Source organism: Phoxinus phoxinus (genome assembly GCF_949152265.1).
Source record: "Phoxinus phoxinus genome assembly, chromosome: 7".
NCBI lineage: Eukaryota > Metazoa > Chordata > Actinopteri > Cypriniformes > Leuciscidae > Phoxinus > Phoxinus phoxinus.
Window position 1 is genome coordinate 14,972,628 of NC_136882.1, and position 20,034 is coordinate 14,992,661.

At 39.1% G+C, this 20,034-nt stretch overlaps 1 protein-coding gene across 2 annotated transcripts in view; it reads left to right on the forward strand.

The window, feature by feature from the left end:
• The window catches only part of uxs1 (UDP-glucuronate decarboxylase 1), a 71,537-nt gene that overhangs the window by 21,660 nt on the left and 29,843 nt on the right, over window positions 1–20,034 (forward strand). The window contains exons 6-9 of one of the 2 annotated variants that reach the window (XM_079618447.1): window positions 110–170; window positions 727–907; window positions 6,095–6,199; window positions 12,637–12,696. In XM_079618447.1, the coding sequence (XP_079474573.1) occupies window positions 110–170; window positions 727–907; window positions 6,095–6,199; window positions 12,637–12,696 (407 nt within the window). Of the gene's footprint in view, window positions 1–109; window positions 171–711; window positions 908–6,094; window positions 6,200–12,636; window positions 12,697–20,034 lie in introns of both variants that reach the window. The other variant, XM_079618448.1, reaches the window with a different exon arrangement.

The following is a 20,034-nucleotide window of genomic DNA, read 5'->3' on the forward strand; positions in this document are numbered from 1 at the left end:
TTTTTTTTATTATTATGCTTTTGTGTGTGATTGAATAGTGTGACATAAAGAAGACAAATACTAAATACTCTTGAATCCTGCTCATTTAAGGTTTTCTTTTATTCTACAGTTTTACCCAGAAGTACCCACCTGTAAAATTCTTATCCGAGAAGGACCGCAAGAGGATTTTGGTGAGGATTTTTTTTCTTTTTCTCCAATCTTCTCCGGTGTACAGAACTGCTTCTTCAATAATGCATGTCTGTCTGTCTGTAATATATATATATATATATATATATGGCATACAGGTGCTCATCATAGTTTATTGACATTTCGTTGTTCATTTTCCACTTTTTGATAGATCGCTGGCATTTTTCTTCCTCCAATTGAAATGTTATTAAATAAAATCTCCTGCGTTTATAAGGTTACAGTGTCAGATTGAAGCATAACCAATTTGGCAGCTGTGAAATAACTAGAGTTATTTCAGAGGGAGCTTTTCAACAGGCTGTGTTGCACACAGATAATTGAGAGTGGACGTTGAGGAAACGAGAAACCGTAGGGAGTAGAGACACTGCTCAAATTCCTCTGATTACTCCCTGGGCTGATTTAGCCCCATGTTGTTATTTAATCCCACCTGATTGCAACTTATTAAAACGTTTCTCAAATTTAAGTAAATAAAAAGTCATGCATGCCTCTATATACGTCAATAATTTTGGCTTATGAAATGATATACAGTCTTTCCTCTGGTAGATCACCGGTGGGGCAGGATTTGTGGGCTCCCACTTAACTGATAAGCTGATGATGGATGGTCATGAGGTCACTGTTGTGGATAATTTCTTCACTGGCCGCAAGCGCAACGTAGAGCACTGGATCGGCCACGAGAACTTTGAGCTGATCAACCATGATGTGGTGGAGCCACTCTATATTGAAGGTGAGCACCACCAATTGCTTTTAATGCTTGATTCATCACAGATAATCAATTATAAAGACACAGGGTTTTTCTACACTGGGCCTGTTTTTTTGCCGTCCGAGTCTGAGCGGGATTGTTCCTTTATACAGCGTTAATTCTTAACCAAATGCATCATATATGACATAAATCGGATATATATATAGGCCAACACAAAATAAACGCATTATTACAACTTACATTTGCACAAACAAAAGGCTGTGAATACACATGCAAACTTAAAGGTGTAGGCTTATGAAGGTGTAACTTTATTCTTTCAAAGTAAAATGGTCCCAAACATAACTCCGGAGTGCCCTCTTCATTTTTTTCCTCGGGTCTGCTTTACGTGGCATGCGCATGACCTTGGATAATGGACGATCAAATTTGTATCATCGATTCATCATTAACATCCCTAGTTAAACACACATTAATAGCAATGAGTTTGGAGAGCATTATAGCATTGCCTTGAGTTAGATCATGCCGACATCCTTCCAACTACAAATGTAAAATGTTAAATCAAATCTCCACACCATGAATATTGGATCCAGTCTCTTTACCAGACCTCAGTGATGTCTGGTATCCATAACCAGCCAGCAGGGATTTGTCTGATATCCAAAACCAGTTAACAGCCAGTCTTTTCTGATACCAAATCAGTTGACGAAACTCTTAACTGTATTAACTAAAAGTCTTCTATGAGCCTGAGGGAATGACAGAGGAAACCAGACAAGAGGAATTGAATAATTGAATGATAATTGATTATGGTTAAATTATTATAAATGAAAATCACAGATATTTATTATAAAAAAAAACACATATGTATGGTTTGTTCTCTTGCACTACACAAACCCTGGTTGCTATTAAGAATCCTTAGATAATTCACTTGTGAACATGCAAAATGTTTAAGACCTATTAGTGTGTAAGTAAATACATATAGTGAAACCTGGAAATGAAATGTGACGGATAATAGAAGGCAAACTTGGCAATGTGAAAGGTACAAAGTAGGTACATAGAGTAGTAAGTTAATAATAATAATAGAAACTACTTGTTACTCAATGACTGTCTGTGAAATCCACTTACTGATTATTTTTTTGAAGGATGAGAGTAGAGTGTTCCAATAACAGTGAAGTTTCAGTTCACTGTTATTGGAACTGAAAGAGGACTGTCAAAAACTGTCAAAGAAAGGAAATTATTTAGATTTAATGTGAAAGTTCAAGAGTTGGGGACTGACAAAAACGACTAGCATTAAAGGGAGGCTGCTTTCATAAATTCAGTCCGGTTTGAGGACAGACACTGTCAGTGATTAGACTCGACAATGGATCCTTGAATGAAGTGACGTAGAGCTTAGAGGACCTTCAGGTCATTCCTTTGGCTCAGGTGTGAGACTTACAGTATCTCTTTGCCCCTAGTTGTCAGGCAGCATCACACCTCCTGCCACTTCTGTTAATCTAACCAGGAGAAGCTGGAGGACGGCTAGTTAAAAAACAATGACCGCTATCTCAGTAATGGAAAATCTCAGCAGTGTGCTTCAACCCCTGATGGGTACAGGGTTGACACATTCACACAAGAAAACCGTTAAATTACAGTCAAATTGTTTGAAATCTGCTGTAAATGTACCACAGCTATTCACAAACACAATGGCTTTCCATCTTTTATCTGTATCGCAGTGGTGCGCACATCTCATTCTCCACCAAAATACTATTATTACTCAGTGACTTCAGCAGTGTTTGTCTAGATTAGAGTGGATATTCACAATTTTTGACTTTCACATTATAGGCCTACAATAAAAGCGCATGAACGAAACTGCTTCAGTTCGTTGAGAACTTTATGATTTGCGAATCTCTTTGATCACAAACTTTTTTCTGGCAGTGTTACAACATCTGTAGCCGGCACAATGGGGTCCTGTACACACACACATGACCTCTAAACTTAAAAAATAACATTAACCCCCAGTTTCACAGACTTAAGTTAAGGCTTAAGTTTTAACTGAAATCAACATTCATATCTCGAAATATGTCAGTGCTATTGTTCTGTCTCAAGATGCACACCAGTAATCTTTTTTTCTAAGGCACGTTTATAAAAGCTACTTAAATATCCTATTTGAACTAAGGCCTAATCTTGGCTTTTTTATTTAATTTTATTTTAAGACCTGTCTGTGAAACCAGGCCTAAAGGTTATATATGCTAAACCACTTTTATTTTATTTTTTATTTTTTTCTGGCATATTTTTACTTCTGGTTGGCAGCCCATATAACCGTTATGTTAACAAATGGTCGAACGTTTAGCAAACTAAATGCCTAGTTTAGTTTTTGTTACTGTGGTGCCATTGTATACAAATTAAAATCTGTCACAGATATGTTGACATTTAATTAATTGTTTTTAAGAGTTAGATATGACATTTGTACTGAGATTTTAATAGTAATATGTTATCAAGGAATTTGTGCTTCACAGGAAATGCTAAATAGATGTCACACTGACTGGATTGTATTTAATAAAGCCAGTCAAATTACTGTGACGTAAAGGTCAATTAGCAGATAGTCAGCCAGCAGGCACTTTAGATGTCACTTTCAGCCTCTGACAGCATGCCCAGACTGTCTCATACTTGTCTGGCAGCTTCCATGAGCAGGATTTTTTCAGCCTGTCAAAATTTGGTTTACAAGTAACCAGGTTGTTACAATAGCTGCATTATCCAGGCCAAAAGCGAGCGTGCTTGTGTTCCGCATGCCAGGGCCATTTGCATTACCACTGTCACTCCTGGGGCTTCCCCGGGGCCAACGGCCAGACCTTTTTAGCCCACTGAATACCTTGGTCCAAAGCGGGCCAACTGGGTCTTAAGGAGTGGTCATTAACATTTAGTATTGTATATAAATATATATCTGCCTCATACGGTGGCATATGGAGAGGGTCAACACCACTGCTCCTTTCCCATGTTTTCAAATCAGGCTACCAGCTAACTTCAGCATTACGTCAAGACATTTAAAACAATTTTATGCTCAACTCACTTTTTTAGGCACCAGTGAGTGTCTGAAATCACTGAATGAGGCAGAAATATATTAATATACAATATTAAAGGCGACTTATGCTAACCATTGTAATAATAATTAGCAGTGGCGGAGCCAGGATATTTTCCTAGAGGTGGCCAAGCAGGGGCCAGCAACCTGTCTGAGTGGGGTGGCACAGACATGTTAATTAATCAGCGTAAAAAATGAGTTTGACTATAAGAACTGGTTGGTTTTAGTGCCTACAACCCAACTGAATACATTGCACTTAATAATAAATGAGTTAGAGGTGCAATAGATCAAGTGGCGTTGTTTTCAATTACAAATGAACAGGACTCACATTTATTTCTGCATTAAATTACAGATAAAAATTACATTTAATTTGTGCCTTATGTTGTGAGCTCACATAGCAGTATACATTTGAGGGCGATGTTCATAAATGTGACACATACTTGTATAAATTACAAATACTTGCATTTTTTACAGTTTTGATGCTGCTTTAGTCATCTCCACATTTAATAATGTTGTATTTACACAACTGTTCAGGGAGTTGGTATATCTACTGTTCGGTGGGGGATGCTGAGTCTTCTTTGGCACCTGTTTTGTGTTTTTTTTTTTTTGCGCTCTTGTTTGATTTGTGCCTGACACGGAGGCGAAGTTTTGCATGCAACCCTGAAAAGTGTCTCTCTGTTGTGGTTGTAAAGAGACAAGAGAGTTCTATGTCTAAATAAACTAAATTCTGGTCAAGATAAAAAAGAAAGAAACAGCAGTCGTGAGCAGGGTGGCCAACTCTCTGGCTCCTTTCCTGACCGAGTGCCTGATCAGTGGTTAAATATCGATGCTGGAATCGAAGATCAATGGTTCACTTCTGTCATGCTCATTTTGAAACGGTGGGATTTTGTGACGTTGTTCTATGCAGGCATGTTAAAGGCTAGTTGTAATGTAGTGCCACATGGCTACTGGCCCAGTAGTGGAAATACAGCTTGATTTTGGCCTTGCACTTGAGGTACGAGGCTATTGGCATCACCCGGCACGTTGTTAGCCCTGGCTCACACCGTTCCGGCAGTGGAAGAGCAGCTAATGAGCCCTTCTGATAAAGAACCTAGTTGCAGGGTTTGTTCATGTCATTGAGTCTTTAAAAGCTATTCAGGTGTTGATTATGTACTAGTTTGATTACGCAAACTAATTTTTGTAAAAAAAAAATAAGTTCACTTTTAAATGTAATGTACAGGATTATTGCTTATTATGAATGATTACTTTAATGGCTTTGTAATTTTAAATTAAACAAAGTATGTGATTACATTAATATGGTACTTCATAGGACAGGCTAAAAATGGCAACACTCAATGTTATAAAGTTTGTAACACATCTCTCTATTTACCAATGAGTCCTTGGCCTGAAACCGTTTGAAGACTCCTGGGGTTGACCTTAAATGACCATGCCAACTAAACCATAGGACCAGTGTGTCTCTGCTCTTTGATTTTTCATTCCTATTGAGCCTCAGTCAGCTACTCTTTTGACTCATCTCCTTCCTTAGCCCTCTAAAACTGATCCCTGCCAATCGCTACATTTAAGTTGGGGGAGGTTGAATGAGAACGTGTCTGTTTATATGTTCTGCATCCATTATATTGACTTGCCTATGCCTGGTCTGTTTGACATCAGATTGCCTATAGTAGACAGAACATTGACTAATGGTAATGGGTCTGTGTGTGTGCCAAAGGATGATGCATCCAGTTTGAGTTGCAGTAAGCCTTCATATTTGTGGCATTTGTCCAATGGCTGAGTACTCATAAGTTTCTCTTGGAAAAGCACAACATTTTTAAAATTTGGTTCCTAATTATAGATTCAAAGCCTGATTAAGATCTTTAGCCATAAAACCCTCTTTAAACAATAATTTGCATTAACAAGACCGCTCATTTGTTTGGGCATATGAACGGGCAGATGGTTACCATCTATTTGGGCTGTTGTTTTGGATTAGCTTTAGGCCATACTCAGTATCTGTAATCACTGTACAGTTGGATGATGTTTATATTGGTATACATGTAAGTATGTGTTTGATTTTTATCTGTCCAATCTGTCCTCTGGCAAGAGGATTGGTTCTAAATGGAAAATCGCTCAATAAAGAGTTCCCCTCTCACTTTTCAACTTCTGTTTTTTTTTTTACCCCTCTTTTTCAGTTGACCAGATATATCATTTGGCCTCGCCTGCATCGCCACCCAACTACATGTACAACCCTATCAAGACACTGAAAACGAATACTATTGGTACTCTCAACATGCTTGGTGAGTATTACCCAAAAATAAAAATTCTGTCATCAGTAAACAAAACACCCTCATGTCATTCCACACACATAAGACTTTTGTTCATCTTCAAAACACAAGATATATATATATATACTTTTTATCATAGAATTTGTATTGTTGCAAAACTGCATTTTTACATTTTATACCACCCTATACCAATCTGATCAACACAAGATATTTTTAACGAAATCTGAGAGATTTATGTCCCTCCACTGATAGTCCATTTTCATCAAAATTATGACACTTTAAAATGTCCATGATCCCTATCATACGTAATCCATATGAAATAGAGCTGCTTAATTCAATTCTGAAGAAAATATTTAATTCAGGGTTTTATTCACATAAACGTGGATCAATGCACATACATATAGAGCACATCAAATATCAGTCGTACTTGCTAAATGCCCAAGAAATGCTTGTGTGACTTGGGATAACAAACCTCATCAGTTCTTGAAAGTCAAGCAAGCACATTTGAGCTTCCGTTTTCAGTATTTTATGTTCTATGTGTATGTGTGTTGATTAATGTTTAGATGTGAATAAATCTGTTCTTTATATAAAGTGATTGTGCCTCTTTGATTAAACTTCTCAATTCATATATATTACTTTTACAAAGTTATTGTGAACTTTTGAAATGTTGGTGGAATGACATTAGTGGTTTCGGGTTCAAGAGCAGCAGGTTTTAGGGGATAGTGCAAAGCCATTTTTTGTGTGTGCGTGTCATGGAAAAGGGTATCTGCGTGTCATGGAAAAGGGTAATTTTATCTCCATAGTAACAGCTGTTAGCGATTCCAATGGCTGCTGTCATAAGACGTTCACAATTAGCATCCACCATCTGATATGCTGTAAAATGCAGGGAAAGATGACGAAAAGACACTTCCAATGTTTTGGGTATTACTCTGTAAAAATTAGGCTCTCTGTTGTCTTGTGCCTCAAACTGAACTCAGCATGATTCACCAGCGCCTTTGCTTTACCATTTTACTTTTGTGTTGTCACATACTCTTCTACTGTTACTGATTGGGTCGAATCTTGTACCTCAGCTGTCTCATCTGTGATGACCATTCAAAAGACCTGGGTATTCATGAAAAATCGTAGTGCAAATAGTTGCTCCTAGTGACAAAATTCTAAGAAAATACTTGGCAATGTGGGTGTTTCCTATAAAAATAAAATAAATAAAAAAGTCCTTTCAGAGAGCATCTTAACACTTAAAAGAGGTCTAAAGGTCCAAAATTGTAAGTAGTACGTACAAGGACTTTTAAGAGGCTTAAGAGTTTCTTTAGCAGCCAAGAAAATGGACAAAACGTGAAGAGGGAGAAGAAATGTGTTGCACACAATGCATGTCAGTCAGTTAATAAGATGCTACACATTAGATTGTGCAGGGATCATGTTAGATCTTATTCACGCTAACATCTCAGACACAGCGCTGACATTCTTTGTGAGAGTGAGTGTGTGTGTGTGTGTGTGTGTTTGTGAGTGAGTTGGGTAAAACAGGAAAAATGACACCTGGAATTTCAAAGTGTTAAATTTCACTTAAAAGTGCTCTTTTTGTTTTTCTTGGACAACCAATCAATCACAGTCTTAAAAAGACTTCAAAAGTCATGCCTAGCAATGGGGTCAGCCCTGCCTTCTCACTAAGATTAATGTTTTTTTTCTTTTCCTCGCTTAAAGTTGCTCTCAGTTTGGTCCCGAATCGCTCTTAAGCTAAGAGCTATCCACGTATAATTTTTCAAGCTAAATTAGGAGCTTTTTGAGAGGATTCTTAGGGTGCTTTCACATCTGTAGTTCGGTTCATTTGGTCCGGACCAAGGGAGAAAAATTATACTTTGTAGCATTTTTCAGGCGTTTTGGTTCCTTTTCACACCACACTGATTGCTCTGGTCCGAATCAGTTTATGAAACGAACCAAAATGCAGTCACGTGACAACATCCACATCACTCGTTGGCCAGATGGGTCTTGAACGTAATTTCATAACTGCACTTTGATTGTCAGAATTAACGTGAAGGAAAATTCCAACAGAACTGACGGAAGTAAACAAAGAGGAGGAAAATCCGGCAGACAACACGCTGCTTTTTACTTTTAAACGACTTTGTGGGCTGATTGTATCCCTGGTCATAGTTTATTATATTAGTTTGTCTACACCACTTTAGGCAAACAATAACATTTGAGAATGAAGCGAGAATGCGGCTTGAAAATAATGTTTTATGCAATGCACGCAGCGAGTCACTTCAGGAGGAGGCAACGCATGCATTAATGTTGCTAAACATTGACATAATACACAGCGCAGCTGACTACGGCAGCTGATTTAGTCCAAAAATGCGCAGTTATTTGGCAGTTGGGTCTGTTCGAGGTCGGATCACGTTCTCACCACAAACGAACCGCTCCAGAGTTCGTTTAAAAGCGTACTGAGACCGCTTGTTCGGTCCGCTTTTGGTGCGCACCCGAATGCGATTGCTGCATTCACACCTGCCCAAACGAACCGCACCAAGGGGGACAACGAACTCTAGTGCGATTCAACCAAACTAAATGAGGCAGTTGTGAAAGCACCCTTAGAATCTTTAAGAATACGGGCCCTGGTGTTAACAAATCTTTAAAGTACCCATGAAATCGAAATTGATTTTGTTTTTGTCTTTTAGTATGAATAACTCCAAAACGATGACATTGACATTGATATAAGCATTCAAAACTTACAGTCTCTCACTTCTACCAATATGAATCAATGATGTTGATAACATTACTCTGCACTTTAGCTTCTCATCAGATTCTCTGTACAATCAAATGCTCTCTAGAAACTAAAACGCCCCGCACCCAATAGTAGCAAAAATTGGGCACTTGTTTACACATTTACTATCTTGTACATGATGAGTGCACCATATAGAGCAGGGATAGGCAACTCCGGTCCTGGAGGGCCACTGTCCTGCAGAGTTTAGCTTCAGCCCTGATAACAACTCACCTGCCTGTATCTATCGAGTAATCCTGAAAACATTGATTGCCTTGTTCAGGTGTGTTTAATTAGGGTTGGAGCTAAACTCTACAGGACAGTGGCCCTCCAGGACCGGAGTTGCCTATCCCTGATATAGAGGATAGGGAATGATTCAGACAGTGTAAATATGCTTTCCATTGGGGCGAATGAAGTCTGGTTTCACGTTAGTCATGCGAACTGCCGCAGCGAAAGCACAGAAAACGTACCGGATCCATTTGAATTCTGCAGAGAATGCAGTTTAAAGTGAAATGGAGGAGAAACGGTTAGAGATTAAGAGGAAACTGCGGCTTTACCGAACTTAGCGGCTCTGGACGAGCTGTGATATAAACTAAACGCTTTCAGGTACTGTTTACCAGCCAGGTAACAAGGTGTAACAGCCTCTGGCTTTGGTAATTGTATTGTGGGAGTAAAGTCAGAAAATTGCAGGGAGTATAAAAACCATTTACTTCAATTTGATCTTTTGTCTGTTATGTTTGAAAAGGTTAGCCTGTTTTCTATCATCCATTGTACACTTTCTTTCCACTCTTCTAGCAGATGTCTACTGTCTGTAAGTAGTGGCCATTAAAGACTATAATCTATGGGGGTTTTGTGGGGTGATTGTTTTCTGGGTTATTATTTCTGTTGACATAAAATTATCTATTTTCTACCTGCAATTGCATAAAATTGCTTTTGCAGGTTATTGCCTGGTTATGTCTGTGGAATCTGTTTCACAGAAGTACAACGGCTGTCATTCATAAAATACTTTACTTCAAAAGTATTTCATAATATACTTGTTTAAAGAGGACAAATCATGAAAATCTGACCTTTTCCGTTTTAAGTACTATAATTGGGTCCCCAGTGCATCTACCAGCCCAGAAAACATGAAAAGTGACAACCCAGTAACTTTGTTTTGGTAAGCCTTTCTCTGCAAGCATGTCAAAAAATAAGCAGACCCTTCTGACGTAGGAAGGGGATCTAATTATAATATTACCGCCCCTTAAACGGCACGTTTCCACCCACGGCGCCGCCATTTGGTTTTCAGAAGAGACAACAGCGTAATCAGTTCTAACTAAATGGCAAAGGTTCAAGCAAAGCATGCAAACTGTCCCGTCAATGGCTGCACAGACGAGCACAAAACACTATTTGACCAAATCAAATTTCACAGCTATCTAATGACCTCAAGGAACTGTCAACTTGTGTAAAAGTTAAACACGACGGTCCATTCAAGTCGATGAGATGAATCAATGTAACTCCACAACTACATAAATGTATCCACTAACCATTCAGAAACGTGCAGGTGCGTCTAAAAGTTGCAACCTCTTCCTGAGTCCGTAAGGCTTCACTGTGGTTATTTCTAAGATTTTGGATGAGTGAAATGAGAGAAAATGTGTTATTGCTTGAGTGTCCAAAGCTCGTGTCTTCTGAACGGAGGCGGGGAAAACCAGCTCATTCGCATTTAAAGTGTAAATTGCAAATGGTTAATTATTGTGTTTGTGCGGGATGTACGAATACATCAAATACAGGGGAGAGGCTCCACAAGTTCCCCAAGGACAAACGGTTGATTCGTGCCTGGGTGAGGTTTGTGGGTACGAAGCGGGCAGATTTCACTGCTGCCTCTGTGACCAGCCGTCATTTGCGGCGAACAGTTCACTGCAGACACTATGACCCTGGAGACATGCGGCAGCACATACTCTCCACTGCTGATTCCATTGGGTGGCATAGCCCACACAAATACCCGTCAAACACAGCGATAGGGACATCGATCTCTCTTTTTCTTTGACAATGAGCATCGCTAATTAGTTGCGTTTTAGCACAGGCAATATCGCGTTCTGTCAGCAGATGCCAGCAAAAGCGCCATTGTTCCTGTGCAGTGTGTGCATCTCTACAGCTCTGATTAGGACTACTAACACCATGCAAGTAAATAATGTCTTCAGTCGTTGTCCCTCCTTGCTATTCTACATGACGGCAAGATTTTGAAAAGACTTTGGCTTGTTCCCTAATGTTATCCGGGTTAGCTCCAGGCTAACCTAGGCTAGCTCTAGCTACTCACCAGGACACCTGGCCAACCCTCCACTCATTTTCCTCTCACCAAGCATTTATAACTATTTGAGGGCCATGATTTCTGGCAATTTCCTCCCCTCTCTCACGCCTGACTGGTTCAAAATTGTAGGGCTGTGGTCCATCAAGAATTTGATGGTTTCCCACCTCCTCAGTCTCCCAGTCGTTCTCCATAGTCAAGCCACAAACAGTGGGAATCTAGCAGAGTATGTGTTGCCATGACGTCATCACCCAGTTACTGTAAAACAACATGCTACCTTTGAAGAAACCCCAATAAATGTTATTTTAACGCATTTTAAGACAAATGTTTAAATACATATTTAGCACTTTATTAACACATTAATTGGTTGTGGTGGTTAACCTGCAATTTACACTTTAAAGGGACACACACAAAAAGGAGCAACTTTGACAAGCTATAATCAATCATCTGGGTGGTATTTTGAGCTGAAATTTCAAAGACACATTCTGGGGACACCAAAGATTTATATTACATCTTGTGAAAAGAGGCATAATATGTCACCTTTAAATCAATATTTTGATTTTGCCTTAAGCTGCCAGCTAAAGTGTAGTACCTGGGTGCTCAGAAGTGAAAGAAACTGCAGGGTCTTTAAACTGTTTTCCATATTAAAAATACAACCAGCCACATTTTAAAAATAGACAACTAGGACAAACTATAAGGTGGACACATATTAAAATAATGCAACCCATGCTCACTGGAGATAAGTGACTGGCTATATTTTTCACAAAACAGCAAAAATATACCGATATATTTGGCCATTTTTACTCCGATTGTGATTACAGGGACATATTTTCCATTAATAAAGACTTATTAATTATACACAATTCCTTGCACCGTACCAAGACCTCAAAACCTTTTAATTTACAAATACATTTTGACGTTTGCGTCACATAACCAGCCCCATACCGGTACGTTTCAAATGCAATAGAGCATTAACTTTTTAGCTCCACTCACTGAGCATTTCATTTTCGGTTTTAACTACGTTGAAATTAATTTAGCTAACCAGCTGTGTCAGGGAAACATAAGCTTAAATCAAATCTCAAGACCTCAGTCTGTAGATAATCGTTCATATTGTACATCCTCTGCACGTCCTTTCGTAATCTAAATGTTTTCTTTTTCTTTTTCAAAAAATAATGAGAATTTAACACCTCAATTCATACATTAAGCTGTGAAAGAGGTGAATTGTTGAATGTTATTTTTCTCTGGCTGATATCCTGATCGTGATGGTCTTTGCTTTTCCCTTGCAACCTTGTTTCTGATTGATGTCTGGTTTGGTTGTTTCTGACTCACCCAATGGGAGTCACATATTGATTGATGAGGCAGACTCTATCTGGTTAGATACAATTTAACAACTGATTTGTTCATGTCTCTCTCTGTCCACAGGATTGGCCAAGCGCGTCGGAGCTCGCCTGCTCCTTGCCTCCACTTCAGAAGTGTATGGAGGTATGTGTACAAATTAGGGCTGCGCGATTTGGGGAAAATGTCATATTGTGATTATTGAGGTCAATAATGTGATTGCGATATAATAAACAAATGGTTTCATGAGTCAACTTGCTTAGTTCTTAGGAAAATGCACAGACATATATTAGTTATAATGCCGAAATGTGTATTTCTCAACTGTTTTCAAATTAAAATAATGTTATTGACTCAATATTACAATAGTATAAAATACATAGAATAATAAATAAGAACATTTGTATGCTCATGAAAATAAGATATTTGGAACATTCTGTCCAGACAAACAGGGACATTTAAGCAGGATGTGTATTGTGATTGTCAAAACATTTGCTAACTACCTGTAAACTGAATTTTTTTAAGTTTAGTTACAATATGTTACAATGTTTACATGGTACAATGACTGGTAGGCTGCTGTTTTTATTATTGCTTGATCTTGTGATTTGATTCAATATCGATTCATTTGGATAAATATTAGGGACAGTAGATGCATGTTAATTTTTCTCAAGAAAAAACAAAAAACTCACCTAATGCTGTAAACATACAGAGAGCCGGTATTATTATTAAAGGTTAAAAATAACAACTCAAATTAAATATAATTATTTTTTTACTAGGCTATAATAACAATGTTTTAACAATTAATATTTTTACTAGGTTTTTACTAGGCTATAATAACAATTAATATTTTAATGATATAAGTATAAATATAATACATATTTAATATAGTGCACATATTTAGAAAAATACTTCTCTATATAATTTGTCTAGCCAACTAACGTGCTATCCTGAGGTAAATGTAATGTTATGTGACACAGCCTATTGTTCTCCAACTGTTTTATTGACCTCTGTCCGCGGTTAAAAAACACTGATTGATAGATATTATGTATGAGGCATAAACATTTCGGTAAGTTGTACTGTATTCTTCAATACATATTGTTCATTCGTGTTTATTTACTATATTAACTAGTAAAGAGTAAGAGATGTTCGTTTCACGACCACGATCTGTCACGTCACATTTACAAGCGCCAACACGCTATTGTTTGAATTTCGTAATACAATTGACAGAATCTGAGAGCTGATGATTTGTTTCATATCAAAAGTAACCTGTTCTGTTGGTGTCAGTGTCCTCTTCGCTTCGGGATTTTTATCTGCGTTGAAAATGAATGTGGCGTGTGAAAAGTGTCAATTGCATGAGTCTCAAGCTGAATGAGTGCGAGTTGGCAGCCCTGCTCTCTCTGCTCAGTGTCGGTTATCTAATAGCCAAAATATCGGCATATAACAGAGGTACCGGTAGATTTTTTTTTATGGCCATCAGTTCAGTGTACGTCTGCTCGGCGTCATCTTCACTTGTTCTCCTCGCTGCCGGAAAAAGTCACCACGTGACCTTAGGCGCCACACTCGCCACTGCCTAAACTGAAACTGACTGGTCTTCTTTTTATTAGTGGTGTAGAAAATGGGCAAACGGCTCTCATAGAGAATGGGTTGTCATGTCCACACATGCATTTATTTATTTCATAAAATCGCAGCATTTTGCATCATATAATCGCGCAGTCACATCAGCGACCTAAAATTTCAGACACTGACAGAACTAAATCTGTGTGAACCTGGTTGTAGGCATCAGAGACCTGTAGTCAAGTAGTTTTAGCACTTTAGGTATATGGCTTAAGGTATGTGAGCTGAGATCAAAGGCTAGAAGAGACAGGGATGAAGTGCTTCAGGCAGTTTGAGAGTCTGGGATTTGAAAAGAGTTTGGTAAATGTAGGATTCTATGGCTGATCTATGTAATAATAAAGAACCCGATCCCAGTTGTGAAGCATGGTGATAGAAGTGATGTAGTAGAACCTGTTTTGAGTTAATCTTGAATTGTCACAACACAAATAATTTGTCCTAAAAGGTGATGGAATATTATGGCCATGTCAATTAATTAGACAGTTCCCCTAAATGAAGCAATACTTACACTGCTGAGAGTTTGTGGCACCTGAAATAGCAAACCTACTTTACCAGATTACCTAACGTGACCCATCTCACCCACACCTTCTCTGTGTGATCCCACATCTCTTTGAAATGAATATATTTACCGGTACTTCTTTTTTTGAACAACTGAGAGGAAACTGCAATTGGTCTTCAACATTGTGATGGTTGGATAATCAGCTCATTTGGGAATTAGTAATGTCTATCCACGAGAGAAATAAAGCTTACCAGTAATTAATAGGGCTAGGCATTGACACAAATGTCATAATTTGATTCAATTTTGTTTTAGAAGCTTTCGATTCAATTCCAATGTCAGTTCATTTGGATATGTATATCAGGTACAGTAAGAAAAAAAATCTCATAGAAAGAAATCTCTTTCAACTAATGCTGTAAACTGTTTAGGGCTCCCTGTCAGTTGGTACATTACTCTATTAAAGGTTAAAGTTAACAAATTCGTATACATACATTTTAATTGCACAAAGAAGGCAGTTTTTTATAATAATTTTAATGACAATTGTTTCTCCAATTAGTTTTTTTCTAAATAAATATTTAAACAGTGGCTGTTATAACTGTCATAGGACAGATCTGTCACACCAAATTAAAGAGCGCAAAAGTGGTATTTATTTGAAATTTTTAATAAAACTTGACTAAATTTTAAAGCTGAGACTGTCTCATATCATAAGTAAATATGATATGACACTTATATTTATCACAGCACAAAGCTTTTTGTGATTTATTTTATTGGCACGCTATATATATTAGTGAAGTTTTGTTCAGGCATCATCTGAAAACGTCATAGACTAATAGATTGTTTCTTGGTATTTAAGAATCTATATTGGTTTATTAAAATGAGAATCGATTAAAATTGAGAAATCAATATTTTCAACCCAGCCGCTGTAATTGGTTATGTGCAGTTAATGTTTTTTTTTTTTTGTCATGCTGATTTTTTTTTCTGTTTGCTCTCTTGCTAATGCCATTTATTACATGTAAGAAAATAAACCATTATCACTAGAAAGTGACAACGCCATCAATTCATTTGTTGTGCTATTGATTGCCTTCAAACTGCTTAATAGTTACTATTCTTCATGATGGCTGCTTTAAAGGATTGTTTGTTTGAATGTGCAAAAAAATTGATCCTGCTTTCACCCTAGCTATTGCTCAAGCCTTCAAAATCTGCCTTTTTAATGAACCAAGAACACTGAATTGCATTGAAATCCAAGAACCACTTTTACTCTGAATGGCACAATTGGTTTGACTTTGAGAACATAAACCTACTTTGAGGGAATTATATAATTAGAATGTAAACTTTTTTAATATGAATTAACTTTACATGTATAGACTGATCATTACAAATAATTTCTTCTCACCTGAGTAAATGATTGACCAAAATTGGCAACATAATTTCTTAATCTATACAGCTGCATCAATAACTACTGCTGTAATGGCTCCGCAACTCAGTGTATTTTGACACATATAACAATTACCTTTCAGTTTGATCCAGATAAATTTGTTTGCAGTTTTCCCAGTCTTTTTTTAGATTATTGCAGTGCTCTGTAATCTTTACGATTGTGTCCAAGGGTGTTCATTACCAAGCTTTGTTATGGATCACAGCGCTCTTACCACTGGGTTTCCACCAAAGCTGCAGACTGTCCAAATATTATTCTTCTGATTATTTGTATCTTATTTGTATCTCTGTCTAACTGAGTTGTTTTACTCTGTGTTAAAGGGATAGTTCACCCAAAAATGAAAATTCTGTCATAATTTACTCACCCTCAAATTGTTTCAAACCTGTTTGAGTTTCTTTCTTCTGTTGAACACAAAAGAAGATATTTTGAAGAATGTTGGTGACCAGACAGTTGCTGGACCCCATTAACTTCCATAGTATCTTTTTTTCCTACTATGGAAGTCAATGGGGTCCAGCAACTGTCTGTTCACCAACATTCTTCAAAATATCTTCTTTTGTGTTTAACAGAAGAAAGAAACTCAAACAGGTTTGAAACAACTTGAGGGTGAGTAAATTATGACAGAATTTTCATTTTTGGGTGAACTATCCCTTTAAGGGCGTGATGTGATCAATGATGTGATTAACTGTGATAACTGTAAAATTTTAATAATCGATCGTTTTAATTCTTTGAAAATAAAACATTATATAATTGGAATCACATGAAAACCTTTTTTCTTTCTTGTTTTTGTGTGCAAATCAATAAATATATGAAACAAAAACAAAAAATTCCCAGTTATAAACAATTAAAGCATTGACTGCCAATCAGAATCCATCAGACGTTAAAGAGCTTTTAAATTGCAGAAGACATAATTGCAGTACTCTCTTATAATAAACAAAACGTTATCGTCCTTTAGTGTGGATGCTAATATAGTTATCGTAAGAACTATCTTCATAGTTGATTTCTTTATATTGTTCTTGGTGTGAACAGGCCTTTAAAATTGTGCCCAGTTTATCCCCTCTGAAAGCAAAAAGTTGAATCGTCTACTTTTTGTTTTCAAGGTTTTGCAGTCAGCCACAGTCACTCCGTAAAACAACTTTAGTTTTTTTTTACAATGTTCAAAGTATGGAAGGAAGAAGACGGTCGGCTTGCTGAGACTTGTGTTTTATTTTGACAATTTAAACTTTCAAACAAAAGTCACACTCACAGTGCTCTCTCCAACTCAGTCCAACTTAGTTCACAAGCAGCTCTCCTGAGCATTAAGCATACACACGAGTCCACAGCTTCTCTCTCTCCTTGATTCCCATTTGCAGGTGGCTTTTATCCGGCTCCCTTCACGCCAATTACTGCATCGAGACACAGGTGTGTCATTTGCCACTTGACCCACTTACTTACCTTTCATCTCCTGCCTCTCTCCCGTTACAGACCGTTGCTGAACCACACCCCCCTCGCCACATACACCCACTGCCCGACTCAGGCTAGGGAGTCATCCGCTAGCCCCCTGTCCGACTCGTCAGTCTGCAACAAAAAAGGGAGAGGAATGTAACAGCGGCCTGCTACACAGAGCAGCTTTTACCTGGGTGAAAGCCTGCTGACACGGCTCCATCCACCGGACCAGATCGGGTGCTTCCTTTTTAGTGAGATCAGTCAGCAGGCTGGTGAGGTCCGAATAATTAGGCACAAACCTTCTGTAATATCCCGCCAAACCCAGGAACTGTCTCACCTCCTTTTTGGTATTGGGTCCTAGGACAGGTTGCAACTGCTGCTGTCTTACTTATTTGGGGACGCACCTGTCCATGACCCAAGTTATTATATGTCCGAATAATTAGGCACAAACCTTCTGTAATATCCCGCCAAACCCAGGAACTGTCTCACCTCCTTTTTGGTATTGGGTCCTAGGACAGGTTGCAACTGCTGCTGTCTTACTTATTTGGGGACGCACCTGTCCATGACCCAAGTGGAAACCCAGATACCAAACCTCCACAAGCCCAACCGCACACTTCTTTGGGTTGGCCATTAGCCCGGCCTCTATCAGCGCCCTCAGAACAGCATGCAGATACGCCATATGACGCTGCCAGTCATTATGCCAGCGGCATATGCGGCCAGAGAATTCGATCCATGAGGCGCTGAAACGTGGCCGATGCCCCAAACAACCCGAAAGGAAGTGTAACAAATTGGTGCAATCTGAAGCGTTGTGAAGGCTGTTATTTCTTTGGAAACAGAATTCCTGCTATAGTCAACAGAACCGAACCGCGGGCTCGCCCAATCACTGTACGGCGACTCTATTATGTCCAGCATCGCCTCTAATTCCGTCTGAACCACCTTTTTTTGTGTTCATGTAACCAATACGGCCGGCTGCGAATTATCACTGTCTCAATATGATGCTGAATAAGATTTGTTCGACTGGGCAGGGGCGAGAACACGTCCGCAAATTCTGCTTGCACCCTGGCCACATCAGTGAGCTGCGAGGGTGAGAGGTGATCTCCACCGTGGGCCAGAGCGAGAGATTGGATTTTGGTGCTCACTTCTGGCCTGAGATCCTCCTCCTCCGCTCACTGCCGTCCATTTATTTAGGAGATTGAGGTGGTAGATCTGACGAGCCCCTCACCTGTTCGTCCAAACTACCTCCTAATTGAGATCTCCCACTCGCCGTGTGACCTCAAACGGTCCTTGCCACTTAGCTAATAATTTAGAACTGGATGTAGGGGGCTAATACCAAGTACTTTCTCTACCGTTGAAAATTCTTACTGTCTGGTTCCCCTGTTTTAGGGTTAGGGTTAGGCTTTGACTTTGTTTAGTCTGGGCCTGTAACAAATTATCCATAGAGAGCTGGAGTTTTGTTCTCAGGCCCATCACATATTGAATTGTGTTACATACTGCTATCCAAAGGTCCTTTCTCCAAAGTTTCTCTCAGGACATCCAGCACCCCACAGGGCTGACGTCCGTAAAGAAGCTCAAAGGGGGAAAACCCTGTGGATGCTTATGGGACCTCACGCACGGCGAACAAGATGAGGTTCCAGCCATTTGTCCCAATTTTTAACGTCTTCGTGAACAAACTTTTGAATCATGTTTTTCTATGTGCGATTAAATCGTTCCACTAGACTGTCTGTTTGTGGGTGGTAGACGATGGTGCGAATCGACTTAATGCCCAATAACTCGTACAGTTCTGGTCAGGTTTGTGACATAAACGCTGTGCCTTTATCATTGAGAATCTCTTTTGGGATTCCCACTCGGGAGATTAAACGAATCTGTGCGTCCGCTACACTCTTTGCAGAAATGCTGTAGAGCGCAACCGCCTCAGGGCATCGCGTTGCATAATCCACCAGGACTAATGCAAACCGATGCCCACATGCCGATCGTTCTAATGGCCAATTCTCTCAAAGGGGACCTGCATAAGTGGAAAAGGGCGCAATGGTGCTTTTGGAGAGGCCGGTGGATTTACCAGCTGACATTCACGACAAGCTGCACACCATCTGCGCACATTCTTGTGAATGCCCGGCTAAAAGAATGAGGTCATTAAACGTTTTAACGTTGCTGCCTGTCCTAAATGCCCGGCCATCAGATTACTTTGAGCCGCCTGGAAAAGCATTTCCCGACGGCTTTTTGGTACCAACAATTGTGTTGTATCTTGCTTTGACTGAGCGTCTTGGGTCACTCGACACAACCTGTTTTTTATAATTTAAAAATAAGGATAGGAGGGTGGTCGAGCCTGTTTGAGAAACTGTCTGCCGTTAGAACAGACCTGTTCAAACGCGTTCTTCAGCGTGTCATCCTGGGACTGTTCCAGGGGAAAGTCATCGCGGCTTGAGAGGTTCAGCCTATCCAGCGCGTCTGTGCCCCTGAATCCAATCTCACCGGTCCCGGATCAGCTTCTCCCACCTGCGTGCATGCCATCTTATACTTCTCTTCCTTT